Source organism: Scyliorhinus canicula, chromosome 7 (genome assembly GCF_902713615.1).
Source record: "Scyliorhinus canicula chromosome 7, sScyCan1.1, whole genome shotgun sequence".
Taxonomy (NCBI): domain Eukaryota; kingdom Metazoa; phylum Chordata; class Chondrichthyes; order Carcharhiniformes; family Scyliorhinidae; genus Scyliorhinus; species Scyliorhinus canicula.
In genome coordinates, this window is record NC_052152.1 from 130,723,334 (window position 1) to 130,742,261 (window position 18,928).

An 18,928-nucleotide genomic window follows, 5' to 3' on the forward strand; every position below is an offset into this window, starting at 1 on the left:
CCTGTGCTGCAGTGATGCCATCAACTGATTCTTTTTCCCCATCTCGTTGCTCATCAGCAAGTTCGATATTTGCTCACCTCAAGACTCACATCACAATATTGACTATATTTACCGTTATTCTGACAAGAGCTAAGTTTGGATTTCAAGTTAAAATGTACTGATCAGTTTGTGCATTTTTGTGGCTTCCACCTTTGCGTTCTATAGGGTTAGGGTGGATGTGATTGTGGGTGGGGGGGGGGGGGGGGGTGTTGTAGTCGGGTGGGGGGCACAAATGAAGATGAGCGCGGGACCCCACTAACTGTAAATCTGCCTCTGATTCAAACATAGATTTCTGGGAAAATAAGGCACAGATTTGAAAGGCAACAGCATGTTCACGGACTTTATATGGAGAAGCAGCTTGCAGCAACAAAGGAACCAAAGTTGGCTTTCTGGAAAGGGGATAACAGCATGGTAGCACAATGGAAAGCACTGTTGCTTCGCAGTGCCAGGGACCCGGGTTCGATTCCCGGCTTGGGTCACTTTCTGTGTGGAGTCTGCACGTTCTCCCTGTGTCTGTGTGAGTTTCCTACGGGTGCTTCAGTTTCCTCCCACAAGTCCCAAAAGACATGCTTGTTAGGGGAATTGAACATTCTGAATTCTCCCTCTGTGTACCCCAGCAGGTACCGAGTGTGGCGCATAGGGGATTTTCCTAGTAACTTCATTGCAGTGTTAATGTAAGCCTACTTGTCACACTAATAAAGATTATTATTATTATAGCTGATGAAACTGAGCTAAAGAGGAGGGACGCAGAACCTGAGGAAAGAGAACCATTAATACCAGTTAACATAGGGAACAGGAAGGGACGCTGGATGATCATCAGTATAATGGGAATTGATAGAGGAATCAGAAAACAGGCATCATGGACACCATGAGAGAGTGCACGAGGGGAGATGGAAAAAGATGCGAGGTCAGGACTGGGGTAGGGTGCCACTTCAGGAGATATTTGGCTCAGTGGGCTAGGAAAAATAAAGTGTAGAGGCATCTGATCGGATACCCTCCATTTTACTGGTAAGTCCATAAGCCCCTTGCATTTTTTGGAGGTGAGGGTGGAGGGGAAACAGTTCAAGAAGACAGTAGTGTGAAGTCAGTGGTATCTTTGTATTCCAGGATAATCCTGGAATCAAGAGCAGTTTTGGCAGGACAGCAGGATTTGATAATAGGAACAGGGGTAGACCATTCAGCCCCTCAAGCCTGTCCCACCATTCAATGAGAACATGGTTGATCTGTGGCCTGACTCCATATACCTGCCGTTGCCCCATTTCCGTTAATATCTTTGCTTAATAAAAACCTCAGATTTAAAATTAACAACTGTTCTAGCTTCAACTGCTGCTTGTGGGAGAGAGTTCCAAAACCTCGATGCCACCCTTTGTGTGTGGAAGTGCTTTCCAACATCTCTCCTGAATGGTCCGTCCATAATTTTTAGACCATGTCCCCAGTTTTAGAATCTCCAACGAGTGGAAATAGTTTATCTTTATCTACTTTGTCTTTTCCTGTTAATACCTTGAAGACTTTGATCAGATCACCCCTTAACCTTCTAAATTCTAGAGAAAACTGGCTTAATTTGTGTAATCTCTCCTTGCAACTTAATCCCTGTAGACCAGTGTTGGAACCAACAATTCTACGGGCACGTGCTTGTAGGATTAGAATAGCGGTTTTAATATACTCACAACAGAGCCAGCCTGTTAGCCATTGAACTTTCGGTGAACTGGCCGGCTGACCATGTGTCACTGATCTTTATACAGCAGCTCCAGGGGGAGGAGTCCTGGGCGGAGCCAAGGGAGAAGCCCAGTACAATTCTCGAGCATTCCCAGAGCTACTCCCCCTGATGGTCAGGTAGTGCAACTGCACTTACAATATAGACACATGTATATACAGATTACAATCCGGTGTGAATCACATTCACCACAACCAGGTATCATTTTTGTAAACCTGTGTTGCACTCCCACTAAGGCCAAAATACCCTCCCTAAGGTGTGGTGCCTAGAACTGCTCACAGTGACTCCAAGTGGGGCCTAACCAGGGTTTTGTATAGCTGCAGCATAACGCCTGTGTCTCTATAATCCAATCCTCTAGATATAACATTAGCCTTTTTGATTATTTTCTGCACTTGTTCATGGCATTTTAAGGATCTATGCACCCGAACCCCCAAATCTCTTTAGACATCTACTGTACTTAAACTCTTTCCACATAGAAAGTACTCTGCTCAATCCTTTTTTGGTCCCAAATGGATGACTTCACACTTGCTTACATTGAATTCCACCTGCCACAATGTTGCCCATTCACCTAGCCTGTCAATATCTCCTTGCAATTTTATTCTATCATCGAGACTGTCTACAATGCCACCTAACTTTGTATCATCAGCAAATTTGGATGCACGACTTTTTTATGTCTTCATCAAAGTCATTAATGAGAATAATTGAGGTCCCAACACAAATCCCTGTGGTACACCGCTAGTCACATCCTGCCAATTAGAGCACTTACCTGCTATCCCCACTCTGTGTCGCCTGCCACTCAACCAATTTCTTAATCATGAAAATAATTTGCCCTCAGCTCTGTGGGTTTCCACCTTAGTTAACAGTCTCCTATGTGGAACTTTACCAAATGCCTTCTGGAAGTCCATGTAAATAACATCCATAGACATTCCCCTGTCCAATACCTTAGACCTCTTCAAAAAATTAACTAAAATTAGTTAGGCATGACCTTTCCTTGACAAATCCATGCTGGCTCTCCCTGATCAGCCAAAACTTTGAGGGGTTCAGTTACCCCACTCCTGGTTATACGCTCCAGCAACTTCCCTAACATATATGTTAGGCTAACCGGTCTGTATTTTCCTGGTTTCCCCCTTTCACCCTTCTTAAAAGGTGAAGTCACAAGTGCAATTTTCAATTCCTGACTCTCGGGAGCTCTGAAAAATTAGTTGGGGCATCTACAATGTGCTTCCTTACTTCCATTAACATTGTGATCTGAACAGATCTGAAAATGAATGGCTAAATCAGTTGTCCGCCATGGACATTAAGTTTGCATCATTTGGACTAAGGGAGTGGGCAGGAGGGCTTTACCTGGAGTAAGGATCAGGGTGAGATAGAGTAATAGTTTTACTGAGGTCAAGGGCATTAAAGGTGAGGGTGTGATTGAACAGATCGGCAGCTTCTGAAGTGGCAAGGTGAATGGCAGACCACAGGCTAGAATTAAGAATTTGATTGGTTTATATTTGGGGGAGCTGGCTGGAACATAACAATTTGAGGTTACCATTTAAAATAAAGTAAGTGCTTGCATGTATTTGTAATATAGTATGTATGGTATGCATGTAAAGTTGTCTTTCCTCGAAGTGTTTTTTCTTCCTATTTAATTAAGTTATCTTTCTTTCCATTGAATCATTAATAGTTGTTTAATAAAGATTGCTGTTTTCACAGTTAGGCATTAAGTCACTCATTTCTGTTCACCCAGGATAGAGCTACAAATGCAAGTGAGACACCCCTACCTTTACACCTCCCCCCCCCCCCCCCCCCCCCCCCCAGAGCCCCTTGCAGAATTCAGCTATCCCTTGGAGGAGCAGTGATTTAAGCAGTGATTTTAATTTTTTCAAATTATCTCCAGCCCACCTTCTGCAGGCTGCAGGGCTCCTCCTTACATTGGCCACCATTCCTGACTGGGCCAACAGCTCTCCGGGGCAGTCAGCGATCTTGAACAGGCCAGCCAGCGCAACCGTGGATTATTTATGAGCTGTGAGTTTCGTCAACAGGAATTTCCAGCAAAGTCCAGCCCATTGTGTGGGAAGTTATCAGCATCTTCCAAATTTACTGAAGATTGATTATTTTACAATGGCTTACAAAAAAAGATGCTGCCAAATGGCTAGAAGTGTTGGAAATACATTGTTGGATCTTCTATTTCCATTGTCACTGAGCTTCCAAAACTATTTTTATCTCGTTGACCTTACCCAAATCACTCTTTCTTGCAATGATGGCATCACAGTGAGGACAGTGGTACTTGGGCACGTTGTCTGTGTGCTTCTGCCGGATGTGCATTTTCATCGTCCCACTCTGTGTGAAATTAGCCTGGCATACATGGCATTTGTAAGGCTTCTCACCTACAAAAGATCAGAAATTACAGGCCTTGCTATATAACCCATTAATTATAATCTATGGAAATGAAACGCAATGAAAATCGCTTATTCTCACAAGTAGGCTTCAAATGAAGTTACTGTGAAAAGCCCCTAGTCGCCACATTCCGGCGCCTGTTCAGGGAGGCTGCTACGGGAATTGAACCCGCACTGCTGGTCTTGTTCTGCTTTACAAACCAGTTATTTAGCCCACTGTGCTAAACCAGCCTCAATCGAATGGCCATGCTGTGGTCGAACAGCAGCTCGCTGCAGCACAACGTGGCCAAGAGAAGCCGGGAGACCCTCCCACACCCAGGATCTACCCGGCTGACAATGTCTGGCGAGATCTAACGCAATCTTGCAATGTAATTCCCGCCTGTTGGGGGCGTGATCACTTTTTGGCAAATCTGCATATAGCAAGACAGCTAGTCTCACTTGAATATGCATTTTTCCAAGGCACCCAAGGCATTGGGATCTAAACCCTTCTCCTCAGAGACCTCGGGCGAGTGCCTTCAGTACTAGTCTCCTTCATCCTCAAAGGTGTTCAAAAGGTGAGAGAGAGAGAGACGAGGGTCCATGTCCAGGCTCCAGAAAAGTATACAAAATTTGCTCCAGCTGCAGTGGATGGGGGTTGACGTCAAGGAGGATCTCGAAGAGGTGAAGAGCCAGCAAGCCTCGCTCTATACCTCGGAGGCCTCCAAGGTTATCTTCCGTTCCAGAGTCCGCTCCGTGGAGCAGGATGAACGTGCTCATGCTTCTTTTTCCAAAAGGTGCACAGAGAGACCGCTGTGATCAGCAGCCTGAAGGAAGAAGATGGCTCTGTAAAGTCATCACAGTCTGACATCCTGAGGATCAGCAAATCCTTTTATGCCGGACTGTATGATCGAAAGCCAAAATATAGCACAGTTTCCCAGACCTTCCTGTCGTCTATCAGAGGTCTTAGACAACAGCGAGCGGGAAAAATAGGACAAACCACTTGATGGAACCAACAATTCAGCGAACACGTGTAGTTGGATCTGAACAGAGATTTTAATACACTTACAATAGAGCCAGCCTATTCGTCGTTGAACTTCAGGTGAAATGGCAGGCTGGCTCTAAGGCACTGATCTTTATACATCGGTCCCAGGGGGAGGAGTCCTGTGCGGAGCCAAGGGAAGAGCCCAGTCCAACTCTCGCGTACTCCCAGAGTGACTCCCCCGGTGGTCGGATAGTGCAACTGCACTTACAATGGGTAGATAACGAACATATATACATGGAGTGATATTGGCAACTATATATAGTGTGAATCACATTCACCACACCGCTAACTCTGGATGAGCTGACAAAGGCCGTCAAGTCCTTTGAGACAAGTAAACCTCCCAGAAGCGATGGCTCACCGGCTGAGTTGGATGGGCCCAGACCTGCTGGAAGTATACGAGAGTATGCTTCTGGACGGCAGCATGTCAGAATCCATGAGGAAAGGCATCATCATCCTCATCCACAAGTAGAAGGGGGAAAGGGAAGAAATCCAAAATTGGCGACCCATTTCACTGTTGAATGTGGATTATAAAATTCTAGCCAAGGTCATCGCCAATCGGGTCAAGTTTGCTCTGGAGTCGGTGATCCACCCTGACCAGACCTGTGTTGTACCTGGCAAGAAGATCTCTGATAGCCTCGCGCTACTCAGGGATACGATCGCCTCCGTGCAGGACAGGAGGGTGGACACCTGCCTCATCAGCCTTGACCAGAAGGCTTTTGACAGAATATCGCACATCTACATGATGGATGCGCTCTCCAAAATGGGGTTTGGGGAGGGAATTTGCAATTGGATCAAACTGCTCTACATAAACATCTATAGCGCAGTCTCAATCAATGGGTGGGAATCAGAAAAGATCCAGATCAAATCTGGAGTCAGGCAGGGGTGCCCCCTCTCCTCGGCCCTGTTTGTGTGCTGCATAGAACCTTTTGCCGAGTCCATCAGGAAGGATCTGGGTATAAGAAGAGTGACGGTCCCAGACAGCGGAGGCACTCAAGTACATGGACAACGTCACCATCTTCTGCTCAGATCCCATGTCGGTACGCAGGCTCTTGAACGCCTGCCACCAGCTTGAACTGGCCTCGGGAGCCAAGGTAAACCGTGGCAAGAGCGAGGCCATGTTCTTTGGTAACTGGGCCAACCGGTCCTTTGTCCCCTTCACCGTCGGGTGAGATTACCTGAAGGTGCTGGGGATATGGTTCAGAGCGGCTGGGGCGTGCACCAAAAACTAGGAGGAGCACACATCTGCTGGAGGGAGCAACGCTCCCTCTCCATTGTGGCCAAAACCCTGGTCATCAGGTGTGAGGTACTTTCGGTGTTGCTGTATGTTGCGCAGGTCTGGCCCATTACCTGACCCTACGCCGCAGCAGTCACCCGTGCCATCTTCAAATTCATCTGGAGATCCAAGATGGACCGTGTCTGAAGGGTCAGCATGTACAAATCTCTGGATAAGGGAGGAAGAAACATACCCAATGTCTCCCTCATCCGGATGGCCACCTTTGTGTGCAGCTGCATCAAGCTGTGTGTGGTCCCCGGGTATGCAAACACCAAGTGTCACTATATACTGAGGTTCAACCTGTCCCCGGGTTACTATGGTAGTATGATTAGGGGTATTACAGTACCTGGAAGTGTGAGCTGCCATTGGTGCAGAGGACTCGCTGCCCATTGGCCCAGGTATGTCATGTGCCTCTCAGCCGATTGAGAGGTAGGTACCTCCGCCTACGAGGTGGGGTATAAGAACCCGTGGTCCCCGGCAGTCTGCCATTCTTCTGTACGTCTGCTGCCGGGTACACTTCTTATGTATTAAAGCCTATCGTTCGGACTTTATCTACGTTTCATGCCCACTGACTGTGCATCAGTTACGAAGGATGGGCCTGGCCTCATTGCCATGGAACGCTCCAAGTAGTTGGACTGTGCCATATCACCTGTCCTTCGTGGAAAAATGTTTTCAGAAAAGCACATTTGACGACAAATACATTTTTTCCCACAATACACAAGTGAGAATGGGCATAACAGTAGCAGCTTTGCACAGCCATTTTGGAGCTCAGCGTGACTGCCCCGTAAAACAATAATTTATGAGCGGGATTCACTCAGCCCCGCGCTGGTTCGGAGAATCTCGGTTCCCGACAGTATTTCGCTGGACTCCGGTCCGACGCCGTTTCTGCGAGCAAGTGAAAATGGTGTGGTCATGATCGGCACCGATGGGCCCGGACAATCACCTGAGGGGGTCCGTTTAGCGTTTCTCAGAGGGCCCCGGCGATTCTGCGGCCCGCATGGGCCGATGTCCCAACTGCATGACCCCAAGGTCACACCGGCGCCATTCTAACCTGCTTTTAAAAATCGTGAGCTAGTCGTGCTGGCGGGGTGGGGTGGGGGGGGTGAAGGGAGAGGGCCTCCAGGTTCAGGGGGGGAGGGTGTGGGGAATACAGGATCACTGGCCTGGGACAGCTCGCCATGGCAGGGCGGTGCCTAAGCCACGGAGGCCATTCCGGTGGCCAGGCTGATGGGCACCGCCCCTGGGCACTGGCTGAGCGCAAGCTCCCGACCGTGCGGATGGGTGCTGACCCCATGGGACGGGCCACCCGCCGGCGGGTATATCCAGGGCCGCACCCATGGCACCCCCCAGTGAGGGAGGGCAGTGCCATCCAACGGTAGCATTAGCAGGAGGGACGACCAGGGGTGGGTGTGCCTGTGTGTGGCGCAAGCGTGGCGCAACCGGCCAACCAGGGCGGCTATGTAGCCCATGGCACATGGTTGTGGAGGGGGCCATGCTCCATGGTTAAACCTGTTGTCTACCCCCCACCCCCTGCAGATCATAATGTTTGGGCACCAGCCAGCGATGTTGGCCGCCATGGCGGGGGCCGCTGCCCTGCATACAGCCCTTGACAGCGTCAGCGTAGGCGCCTCAGAGAGGCTGCGGCAGCGGCGGCTGCAGCAGAGGGACGGGCTGCAGAGGGCCAGGTGGCACCAGCTCAGGCTGTAGGACTCCCCGCCCGACAGGCGCAGGAGGAGGAGGACAATGACGAGGGCGAGGCACAGAATAAGGATACCGATGTGGACGAGGAGGAGGAGGAGGTGGTGGTGCCACAGCGCAGGAGGCGCCCGGTGAGGCCTTGTGTGTACCGGCGTCGCATGTCCTTCAAGGACCTGCCGGACAGGGCATGTAGGAGCAGACTCCGGATGAGCCGGGAAACCATCGCTCATATCTGTCACCTGATGGCACACCTGGCATCGCGGGGAACTGGGGGAGGACATGCTATCCCGGTGGCCATCAAAGTTACGGTAGCCCTTAACGTTTATGCCACGGGGTCATTCCATGGGGGGCTTGTCCGGCCTCTCCCGTGCACCGGTGCATTCGTGCAGTGACGGACGCCCCGTATGAAATCGCGGAGCGCTACATCCATTTCCCTGTGGACTACGCTCACCAGAATGCCCTGGCAGCGGGATTCGCTGCCGTGGCCATGATACCCATGGTACAACGGGGGAATCGATAGGCTGCTGGGCGACAGGGATTTACCAATTAGGTGGTAGGAGCTCACTGAGCATGGGTACTGACCCCACTGTACGGCACCATCTCACCACCCCGCACCCCCACCTCTCAGAATACCCATGAGATGCACCTCCACCCCCACCCACCACCCTTATCTCCCACACGACCGTATGCACAACACCCCTCCACTACACATCCACCTGGGGCACAACAGGCTGGGCTCACACGGTTACTTGTGGAAGCCGGTGTGGTCGATGCCATGGAGGATAATGACAACCCGCTGTGCGATGATCTCTGAGCTCAAAATCGGTAGACAATGTCTGACTCCTGGCCACATTTACACCCTCCACTTGGGTGGTCCCTGTATGCAAGCTGGACACTCCATCACATGGCCCTGCAGAATCGCTGGGGGCGGGATGGCTTGGACGTCCGGGGGGACGGGGTTCGCACATTACACCCACCAGGGCTCAATGTTCCATCACCCCTCGACCACAGTGGCACTCAGTCCCCTACCCGACCCCGCAGGCACGCACATAGTACAGAGTCAGCTTGCATTGGTGTAACAGTGAGTTTAATTAGAAAGGTTATATACACGTGCCCCAGCCCCTATAACTAAACTGTGCCCTGCACCCGTGCCAACTTACTAGGTGTCTAACTTCCTGGCCTTATGGGCCGAACCACGTCTCTGTGCCTCCCCAGACGGTATAGATGGAGTGGAGGCGGACTGCTGAGACTCCTGCCCTGCGACCTGACTCCCCGTTGCCGCTCGTTTCCTGGGGCGGCTCAGCTTTGATGGGCCAGGCTACACCTCCGGCGTCCTGGATGGCATGGTGCCACCCTGTTCTTCCCGCTGCCCATCAGATGCACCAGGGACGGAACAGGGTGTTCTGGGACCGCCACTGCAGGAGTCACGGGCACGGGCCTCAGCCCCTCCTCTTCCCTTGGGGTGCCCAGTGGTCCCCGGGCATCTCTATGGGACAGGGGTGCGAGTGGAGACAAGCCCCGAGGCACCACCGACACCTGGCACTGCCAGTCCTGGAGGCCCGATGTGGTATCGACCAGGGTCCGAACATCAGCAGCGATGGAGCTCAGGGAGTGGCCATCCCTGCCTGGGACTGTGCAACCTCCCTCTGGGCCTGTGCGACGCCATCCAGCACGTGGGCAATGCAGCCAATGCTCTCAGCGATGGCCTGCTGAGACTGGGCCATCACCTGGGCAATGCCGCCGATGCTCTCAGCGATGGCCTGCTGAGACTCGGCCAGACTGCGGAGCGCGGCTGAGATGTCCAGCTGGCTCTGGCACGTGGCTGCCTGTGAGAGGGCATCCCTGTCCTGGGCCACGGATGATGCATGCACATGAAGCCCCACGTCTTTCATGACCTGACCCATGGCCAACACCATTGTCCCCAATGCCTCTACCGCGGACAACAGCCGTGCGGTGACGGCCTGGGTGGCAGCCATGAATGGCACCACTCCCTGCTCCTGGACCGTATGGACTCCTCCACCCGCTTCTGTAGCTGCTGGAAGCCGGCCGTCATCCTGTTGTCTAGTCCCTGGGTGTCTAACTGCATCGGGTCCATGGGTGGGTCTGGTTCGTCCAGGAACCCGGGAACCGTCTGGGCGGCGGCTGGTTGCTGGGGCTGGGCTGCCCTCCGACCGTCTGGCCCCTCGGCTGCTCCTACCTCCACCTGCTGTACTGGTACGGCTGTGTGGTGCGCACCAGTGAGTGTCCCAGAATCCTCATCACTAAAGTGCCCAACCGAGGTGAGAGTCTCTGCGATGGTGGAGGGTGTAGGAGACAGCAGCACTGAGAAGTCAAGGTCATCATCGGAGCAAAACGTCCGGGGTCACTGTGTTGCCCCCAACTGCATGTCACTGTCCATCTGTCGGTGCTCTGTGCGTCAGGGGGCGGAGTCAGGAGGGGGAGTCTCACTTGCTGGTGCCCCTCCGACCTAGCAACCGGCAACCTCCCGGTTCTCAGCTCCGCCTGCGAGGTCCAGTGCCCTCTGCTCATGGACGGTGAGGGGTGCAGAACGGGTGGACCCCCTCCAGTTCTTTCATGCTCCCTGTGGTTGTGGGCAGTCTTATCCTGTGGGGGGGTGAAGAAACGACAACAAACATCAGTGTTAGGCGGTCTGATACATACAGCGCAGATGTTGGGTAAATGATGGTATGGCAGCACAGGGCACCCGGCCAAAGCGCCTGGCATGGGTGGGTGCAGCCCATGTGGGTCAGGTAGGGGGTTGTGCTGTTCCCCTGGGGTTGGGGGGGGGGCTTTCACATGTCTGGGTGATTGGGGGTGGGGGTACCAGGGACACATCACTGCGTATTCACCCTAGCTGTCCTCAGAAGATCATGCATCTTCTTCCGGCACAGGTTACCGGTACGTGGGGTGTGCCCCATGGCGCTGACAGCATTGGCCACCTCCCCTCACAAACGGCGGACGGTGCTGCACGGGTCTTGGGACTGAGTGCCGTTCTCGCACATTAAGCGACGCGGGCCCGCGTCATTGATGCGTCCCGCGTATCTGACACTAGTCTTCGGCCGCTTCCCCCCCGGCTTCTCGTGGCGCCTGTGCTGGCCCCTTTTGCGGGCCAGAATCGCTACTCACAGTGGCCCGTTCACGCCGTCATGATACGCTCCATTTTTTACGACGGCGTCAACACTTAGCCGCTGGATCGGAGAATCCTGCCCTACATTTCTATAGTGAGAAAAAAATGATTACAAATGTTAATCACTTGTTAAGGAAACCAATCTAAGGGCAGCACGGTGGCGCAGTGGATTAGCCCTGTTGCCTCACGGCGCTGAATTCCCAGGTTCGATCCTGGCTCTGGGTCACTGTTCGTGTGGAGTTTGCACATTCTCCCCATGTTTGCGTGGGTTTCGCCCCCACAACCCAAAAGATGTGCAGGCTAGGTGAATTGGCCAAGGTAAATTGCCCCTCAATTGAAAAAAAAAATGAATTGGGTACCCTAAATTTATATTAAAAAAAACAATCTAATTAGCCAAGCTCCATCGTTGCTTATTTTTAAAGAACATTTAATTCATGATGAGCAGTGAAATGCCACTTATTAGTGGTGATAATAAGGTAACAATTATTTAATGAAGATTATGAGTAATGTATGGTAAATATGAATCTCTGGCATCTAGTCAGCTTTAACTTCCATCTCTGAAATAAACAATCTGCATTTCTCCAAGTGGATTGATTCAGGAGCATCAATAAGGGGATCACTAAAGCTGGCTGGAGAATGAAACACCTGACTTCACTGGCCAAGAATTAAAAAACTAAATAAACTACTGTAAACACTTTCTGAAGATTAGAAGCAAATCGTACATAAGCTCAATGAAATTACCTAGTGAAGCTTTCAATATACCAGGAACTGTGTTGTTCAGCTCATAATGGAACACACCCTGCCAGTTTCAAGTTATAAGAAAAGGTCTGGACAAAGATCCCTTTGGGTCATTTATTGTTTACTCCAGAATACCAACCCTTCATTTTCAGCAGTTTCCTGCATGGGTTTAGAGCCTTCATCTGGATCACTATTTCAAACATGTTGTGACAACACATCTTCACCAACGTAGAGACATCACCTTTATATAAGCACTCCTCCTTCGCCACCTTTTCCTTTTTATTGCCTATGTTACTCTGGTCTACTTTTCCCTCTGCCTCTTCAGATTTCTTGTCATGTCTTAGTTTCACAGATGCTTGAAGCTCTCCAAACCATGCCTCAGTGTTCAGCCTTCTTGTGCAAGCCTTATAGTGAGAGCTGACAGGATCTTCAAACAATCATTAAAAATGACTTAACTCGCCATCCATATTTTTACATTTCAGCTGAAGTCACTCAACAGCAATAACTTTTTAAGCCTTTACTCTTCCTCTCTGCCCAGAGACACTCAGACCAGAGTAGTCCCGCCACCCTTTCAGCCACCCAACATTGGTTGCAATGGTTGGGATCAACTAACACCAGATCACCTTGGGACCTTCGCACCTATTTCACTTAATGATGGTCATGCCTTTATCATTTTGCATTTAGGCTCTTTATTTTTTTTTAAATAATTTTTATTGGAATTTTTTACAGAAAATATAAAAATATAACAAGTATAGCAACAAGCAGTAATATGCAACTAACAGCCCCATAACACCCACAATTCCCCCCATACCGTAACATCACATGTATCACACCCCCCCCCCCCCCAAAAAGAGAACTTAACCATAAATTAATAAGACAAAGGTTTTATATTTAGAACTTTATTGCACACCTATCTGTTGAAGAGCAAGGGCTTAGTGTTAGCATTGCTGCCTAAGTCAGGAGGTGCAAGGCTCAAAGTAGCTTCTGGAGACCAGAACTCCGGCTCCAAGGTCTGGAACATTAATTAACAGGAGACTTGTGTCCAGTGGGTGTGTGTGCCCTCTCCTCATTATATAGGCTGTGGAAGCCCATAAATTCCTCCACTGTGTATGACCAACCACACCATTGTTTATATAAAGATAGTCATGGCCCTGGAAGGAGTGTCTATGTTACAGTCTGTTAAGTTAAGGAGCCTGTGAATCCTTTCAATACTTCAAACTATTCCTCAAGGAAAGAGTTTAAAGTTGCAAAAACATTCTGGCCTGAATTTTCAGGATCGCAAGCGCTTGGCGCCCATCATCCTGCGAGTCGGCGAAGAATGCATCCCCAGCAACTCCAACAGGCCTGCTGTTATTCTTTGCTCTATTGAGTATTGATTGACAGCAAGCAGGCCTTCATCCATACTTGGATGGAAGTCCTACCTTGGAGAGTTGTCGGCGAACCTGATTGGCCGACAGCTCTCCGGCTCCCACCAGGCACAGTGCTGCAATGGCCCGAGGAGGTATTGCAACACCATGCCTGAGACTAAGGCCTAAAACCGCACTTCAGTTAAGTACCAGGGGTCCTAGGAAGGAAGAGTAGTGGATACTCTGAGGGGGGTCACAAGAGAGGCATCCTGGTGTCCGGGGGTTGGCGAGGGGGAGGAAGGGAAGGCCGGAGCTCTCTGGTCCCTGAGGGGAGGGTGCCCCCAATTCGAAGAGGCCTTCCAATTGTGAGACCCTCCACCCTGCCCAAGATCAAGAGTGAGAACCTTTTTTATGTTTCCTATTCTCAGTCATCAGGGGTCCGCCAGCCTATAAATTGATGAGTGGTACGAAATTATCCTTAAGTGGCCATTAAGGGCCTTAATAAGGGCAAGGACAGGCTCCCCGTCCAAGGCCGTGTCTATCCCACCGTTAAATCGTGTCTGGTTGGGTAGGATCTTAAAGGGAATACCGTTCATGCTATTTTATGCTCCCCTCCACCTCAGTATCCACTTGTGTGTTTTTATGTGTGTGTATGGTGGGATTGGGGGAGGGGAGGGGGGGGGGGGGTTAGAGGAGAGAGCTAAAGTTCTGGTCTCTTACTGTCATAGTAAATTGAAACTATTACACCTCCAGTTGTGAGACTAGCATGTAGGAACTTTTGATCAATGCACTATGTAAAATCATAATCACTGGAAACAATTGTCAAAACGTCCTTAACATACCTGAGTGAGTTCTCATGTGGCGCTTCAGCTTGTACGTATCTCTGCTAGCATAGCTGCAAAATGTACATGGGAAAGGACGCTCCCCTGTGTGAGAACGGATGTGTCGCTTCAGTTTACTCACCTAAAAAGAATAAAACATAAAAAGTACAGTGAAGTATGATACCTGTGGTTTACAAAAAAGCTAATAATTAAGGTGTGGAACAGAAACTGTAATATGTAACAAAGTTGAGCCATTGACTATTTGATGGTCTTAATTGCCTTCTTCTAAATTGCATCAGAAATATTTTAAACCAATGGGAGACACGAGGAAGGCATGGTGATACTATTTTCAGGCCTTATTAGATTACTAGCACAAATATTGATGGCTGTAAATACATCTGTTCAGTCTGTAGGAAAATCTGAATACATGGCTAAGTCTGGCAATGGACTGGAATGATTTGCATTACACATGAATTTTAACACTTTGATTGGCTTGTCATTACCAGTAGGTTTCAAAACTTTGGACAAGATTCCTCCCAAATGACTATATTTCAGATGAGACATTACATTGAAGCCTCATCTTTCCTCACGGGTGGATGTAAAGGATTCCATGGCTCAAGCAAAGAGGAGCAAAGGAGCTCTCCTGGTGTCCTATGTCATATTTATCTCTCAATCGAAAGATTACCTGGTCATTTATATCACTGCTGTTGATGGGAGCTTCCAGTGTGCAAACTGTCTGTTCTGTCCCCTTCCAAACAACAATGACTACACTTCAAAAGGAGTCCACAGGTTGTAAAGCATTTGGAACATTCAGATGTCACGAAACATAATGTATAATGTAGTTCGCAGATTATATATTGACCTTGGAGCCTTCAAAAAATCCTCCCAAAAATGGGGTTGATTTATACAGAGTATAAAATGTGAACTTGCTAGTGTTGGTGTAGTTGACCATTTTGAAATGCGAAAAAAACTGATAATTCAAATCAAATCAATGTGTAATGTTTTATTTAATTTAATGATTCTGCAAGGCTAGTTTGAACCACAAGCATAATTTTAAAATCTACTCCAGCTCCAATGTTCCTACTCAAACATCCAACTCAAACAGTTAATCAAATTCATCCGGGGTCACTTTGTCTATAACATCACCATAAGGATCCCTCTCTGGATCCAATGTGGTGCTTTCGGTTTCAGAATTATCCCTCCACCATAAACCATCTTACTCGCCATTGAATAATCTGCATTTTTTAACAATCTGATGACACTTTGTACCTCAATAGCATCTCAAAATCTGATGACGAAACCACATTAAAACATCAAGTGCCCAAAAGCATGCCCACTGTGAAAGTTTTTTATCCGTCAACCATCCTCCAATTGCATTCAGTGTAAACATGACCTACGCTTGGTCGATGGAGCCACACATCCAAAGGTTGATCTACGGACATTAGACTCATTGGTATAACTGCAATATGGGTGTCATTTCTTCACAAATGCCTCTTGATCTCATTAGTTATATTGGATCTGAACATGACCCACACTAACAAGCTGTGTTCTTTGTGTTGGTTACCGGGATGCCTGTTCCACACTATCAATCTACAATTTCACTCCACCCCCATCCATCTAACCTTTTGTCATGGACATGCGCAAAACCTCCTGTAGGGAACTTGATTTTCAACGTGGCTTGACGTTTCAAAACTACCACCATAAATTTTTCACTGGAACTGTTTTCAAATTTTTCCACTCCACAGTTTGGGTTGCTGGGCATATTGAAATTCATCGGCAATTCAAACATGTTGGCTACTCTTGCTTTTGAATTATCTCTGATGAAGAATCATTGGAAACTGGTAATTTTGGCAAAGGTTTTCTGCAACACTGGAGACTTTTAGGAACAGAGGAACATTGGAGCTGGAGTAGGGCATTCAGCCCACTGAACCTGCTCTGCCTTTCAATACAATCAGGACTAATGGTATTTGTTTCATAAAGCAGCTCCACCAACTAGCTGTTGCTGTGAATTTTTTGTTGGGCTCAGGGTTTGTTTTGGCTTACTTAAGTGCATATGTGCGCATTTTATTTCTGATGACGCTGTTACCATTCTGACAATTTTTGAGGACTCATTCCATTGCATGCTTCTCAAGGTTGGGCCCGTGGCTGGTCTTTGTTCTCAAGGTGCATTTGGTATTGGGCATCTTCTTTTTTATTTATTTCTTGTTTTATAAATTTAGAGGACCCAATTCATTTTTTCCAATTAAGGGGCAATTTAGCATGGCCAATCCACCTACACTGCAAATCTTTGGGTTGTGGGGGCGAAACTCCCCGCAAACATGGGGAGAATGTGCAAACTCCACACGGACAGTGACCCAGAGCCAGGACTGAACCTGGGACCTCGGTGCCGTCAGGCAGCAATGCCAACCACAGTGCTGCCCTGGTATTGAGCATCTTCTTGAGGGCTGATTCCTTCTTCTTCCATTCTCACACCAGGGGCAGGATTCTCCCCTACCCGGCGAGGCGGGGGGGTCCCGGCGGGATGGAGTGGCGTGAACCACTCCGGTATCGGGCCGCCCCAAACGTGCGGAATCCTCCGTACCTTTAGGAGCCAGGCCCTCACCTTTAGGGGCTAGGCCCGCACCGGAATGGTTGGCACGCCGCCGGCCGGTGGGAAAGGCCTTTGGCGCCACGCCAGCCGGGCCGAAGGAACTCCGCCGACTGGCGGAAGTCCGCGCATGCGCGGGAGTGGCAGCGGCTGCTGACGTCATCCCCGCGCATGTGGGGGGGGGGGGGTCATCTCCGCGTCAGCGATTGCAGAGGTTGATGACCGACGCGGAGGGGAAAGAGTGCCCCGATTGGTGGGCCCCGATCGCGGGCCAGGCCACCGTGGGGGCACCCCCCGGGGCCAGATCGCCCGGCGCCCCCCCAGGACCCCGGAGCCTGCCCGCACCGCCTGGTCCCACTGGTAAGGGAGGTGGTTTAATTCACACCGGCGGGACAGGCATTACAGGAGCGGGACTTCGGCCCATCGCAGGCCGGAAATCGGCGGGGGGTGGCGCCTACCGGAGCGATTCCCGCCCCCGCTGAATCTCCGGTGCCGGATTCAGCCCCCCCCCCCCCCCCCGCCCCGGCCGATTCTCCGACCCGACCGGGGGGGGGGGGGGGGGTCAGAGAATCCCGCCCCAGGTTTTCACTAACACCAATTTCCCTCGCTACAGCAGTGTGGTGGTATGATTAGCATAGCTGCCTGCCATTGGTGCAGAACACCGGCTTACCATTGGCCCTGGTCGGTCATGTGCCTCTCGACCGGTTGGTTGAGACCAGTCCCCGATTGGTCTAGAGATTGAGTTAACCCCGCCTCCAGGGCGAGGTATAAATACCTAGTACTCCCGGCGGTCGTCCTTCTACTGTAATCGACCCCAGGGCTTAACATCTAGTATATTAAAGCCATACTTTTGTTCAGCAACTCGTCTCGCGTTCAATTGATGGTACATCAATTTAATATACTAGAAATTTGAAGATGGAGCTCCGGATCAGCCCGACTGCCTCCGCATCAGCCCGCAAACTCCGAACGCATCGGCAATCTTCAAGCATTAGCTGGCGTGTTTCAATAGCTATCTGGCGACCGCAAGCAGCCCCCCCACCATGGCACAGAAACTTCATATTCTCCATTCCAGCATGGGCATGGCGGCCTACGCGATGATAGAGGAAGGAAAGGAATATGACGTGGCCATGGATACGCTAAAAGGACAATTTCTTAAGCAGGTAAACCGAGTGTACGCCCGACATCTGCTGGCTACCTGACAACAGTTCCCCGGTGAGTCCTTAGATGATTTTACCGGGCCCTCGCTGTCCTGGGGAGGAATTGCGCCTGCCTCCAAGTATCAGCCACTGAGCACATGGAACTTTTAATCAGAGATCCTTACGTGGCTGGGATGCAGTCCGCCGCAATCCGCCAGCGGCTGCTGGAAAAAGATGACCTCAGCCTAACTGAGGCACGGACTCTCTCCACCTCCCTGGAGGTCACCGACTTAAACGCCCGCGCCTGTGTCCCCAGCCGCGCTTCAGCGCCCTGGGCCTCCTGGCCGCTTCCCCACCGCCATCCGCCACTCCCGACCCCCCTCAGGCCTGCGCCGCGGGACGCCCCGACAAGTCCGCGGGGCCCCGCTGCTGTTTCTGTGGGCTTGCCAAACACCCCCGCCCGCGCTGCCCGGCCCGCTCCGCCCTTGGCTGCGGGAAGAAGGGCCATTTTTCGACGGTCTGCAAGGCCAAATCGGTCGCTGCTGTGCCGCGCAGCGACTGGGGATCTCCTCCTCCGGGCCCTTCTGGGCCCTTTCAGCGCACCGCACCAATCTCCCCCACCCCGCCCCCGGGCCCCTGCGTCCGGCCTGCTCGCCTCTCTGCCCCCGCTCTCAGCTACTGCTATCGGCACGCCGGCACCGCTAACCCAGCCCCCAGCAACCACGAGGGTCCTGCGGGCGCCGCCATCTTGGGCCCCGGATGCCACGTGTAGGTCCTGGCCGCCGCCATCTTGGGGCCCCGACTCCACATGCGGGTCCTGGGCGCCGCCATCTTGGGGCCCCGACTCCACGTGCGGGTCCTGGGCGCTGCCATCTTGGGGCCCCGACTCCACGTGCGGGTCCTGGGCGCCGCCATCTTGGGGCCCCGACTCCACGTGCGGGTCCTGGGCGCCGCCATCTTGGGGCCCTGACTCCACGTGCGGGTCCTGGGCGCCGCCATCCTGGACTGGCAGACAGGTCTTGCCAGCACCTACTCGGCCGACGCGAC

The 18,928-nt window shown here is 51.0% G+C and overlaps 1 protein-coding gene across 5 annotated transcripts in view; it reads right to left on the reverse strand.

The window, feature by feature from the left end:
- LOC119969374 (transcriptional repressor CTCF-like) overlaps positions 1–18,928 on the reverse strand; it is a 103,159-nt gene that overhangs the window by 51,217 nt on the left and 33,014 nt on the right. For 4 of the 5 annotated variants that reach the window (XM_038802934.1, XM_038802936.1, XM_038802932.1 and 1 more), the window contains 2 exons: positions 14,180–14,300; positions 3,976–4,125 (listed from right to left, as the gene is read on the reverse strand). In XM_038802934.1, the coding sequence (XP_038658862.1) occupies positions 3,976–4,125; positions 14,180–14,300 (271 nt within the window). The remainder of the gene's footprint in view (positions 1–3,975; positions 4,126–14,179; positions 14,301–18,928) is intronic. The other variant, XM_038802935.1, reaches the window with a different exon arrangement.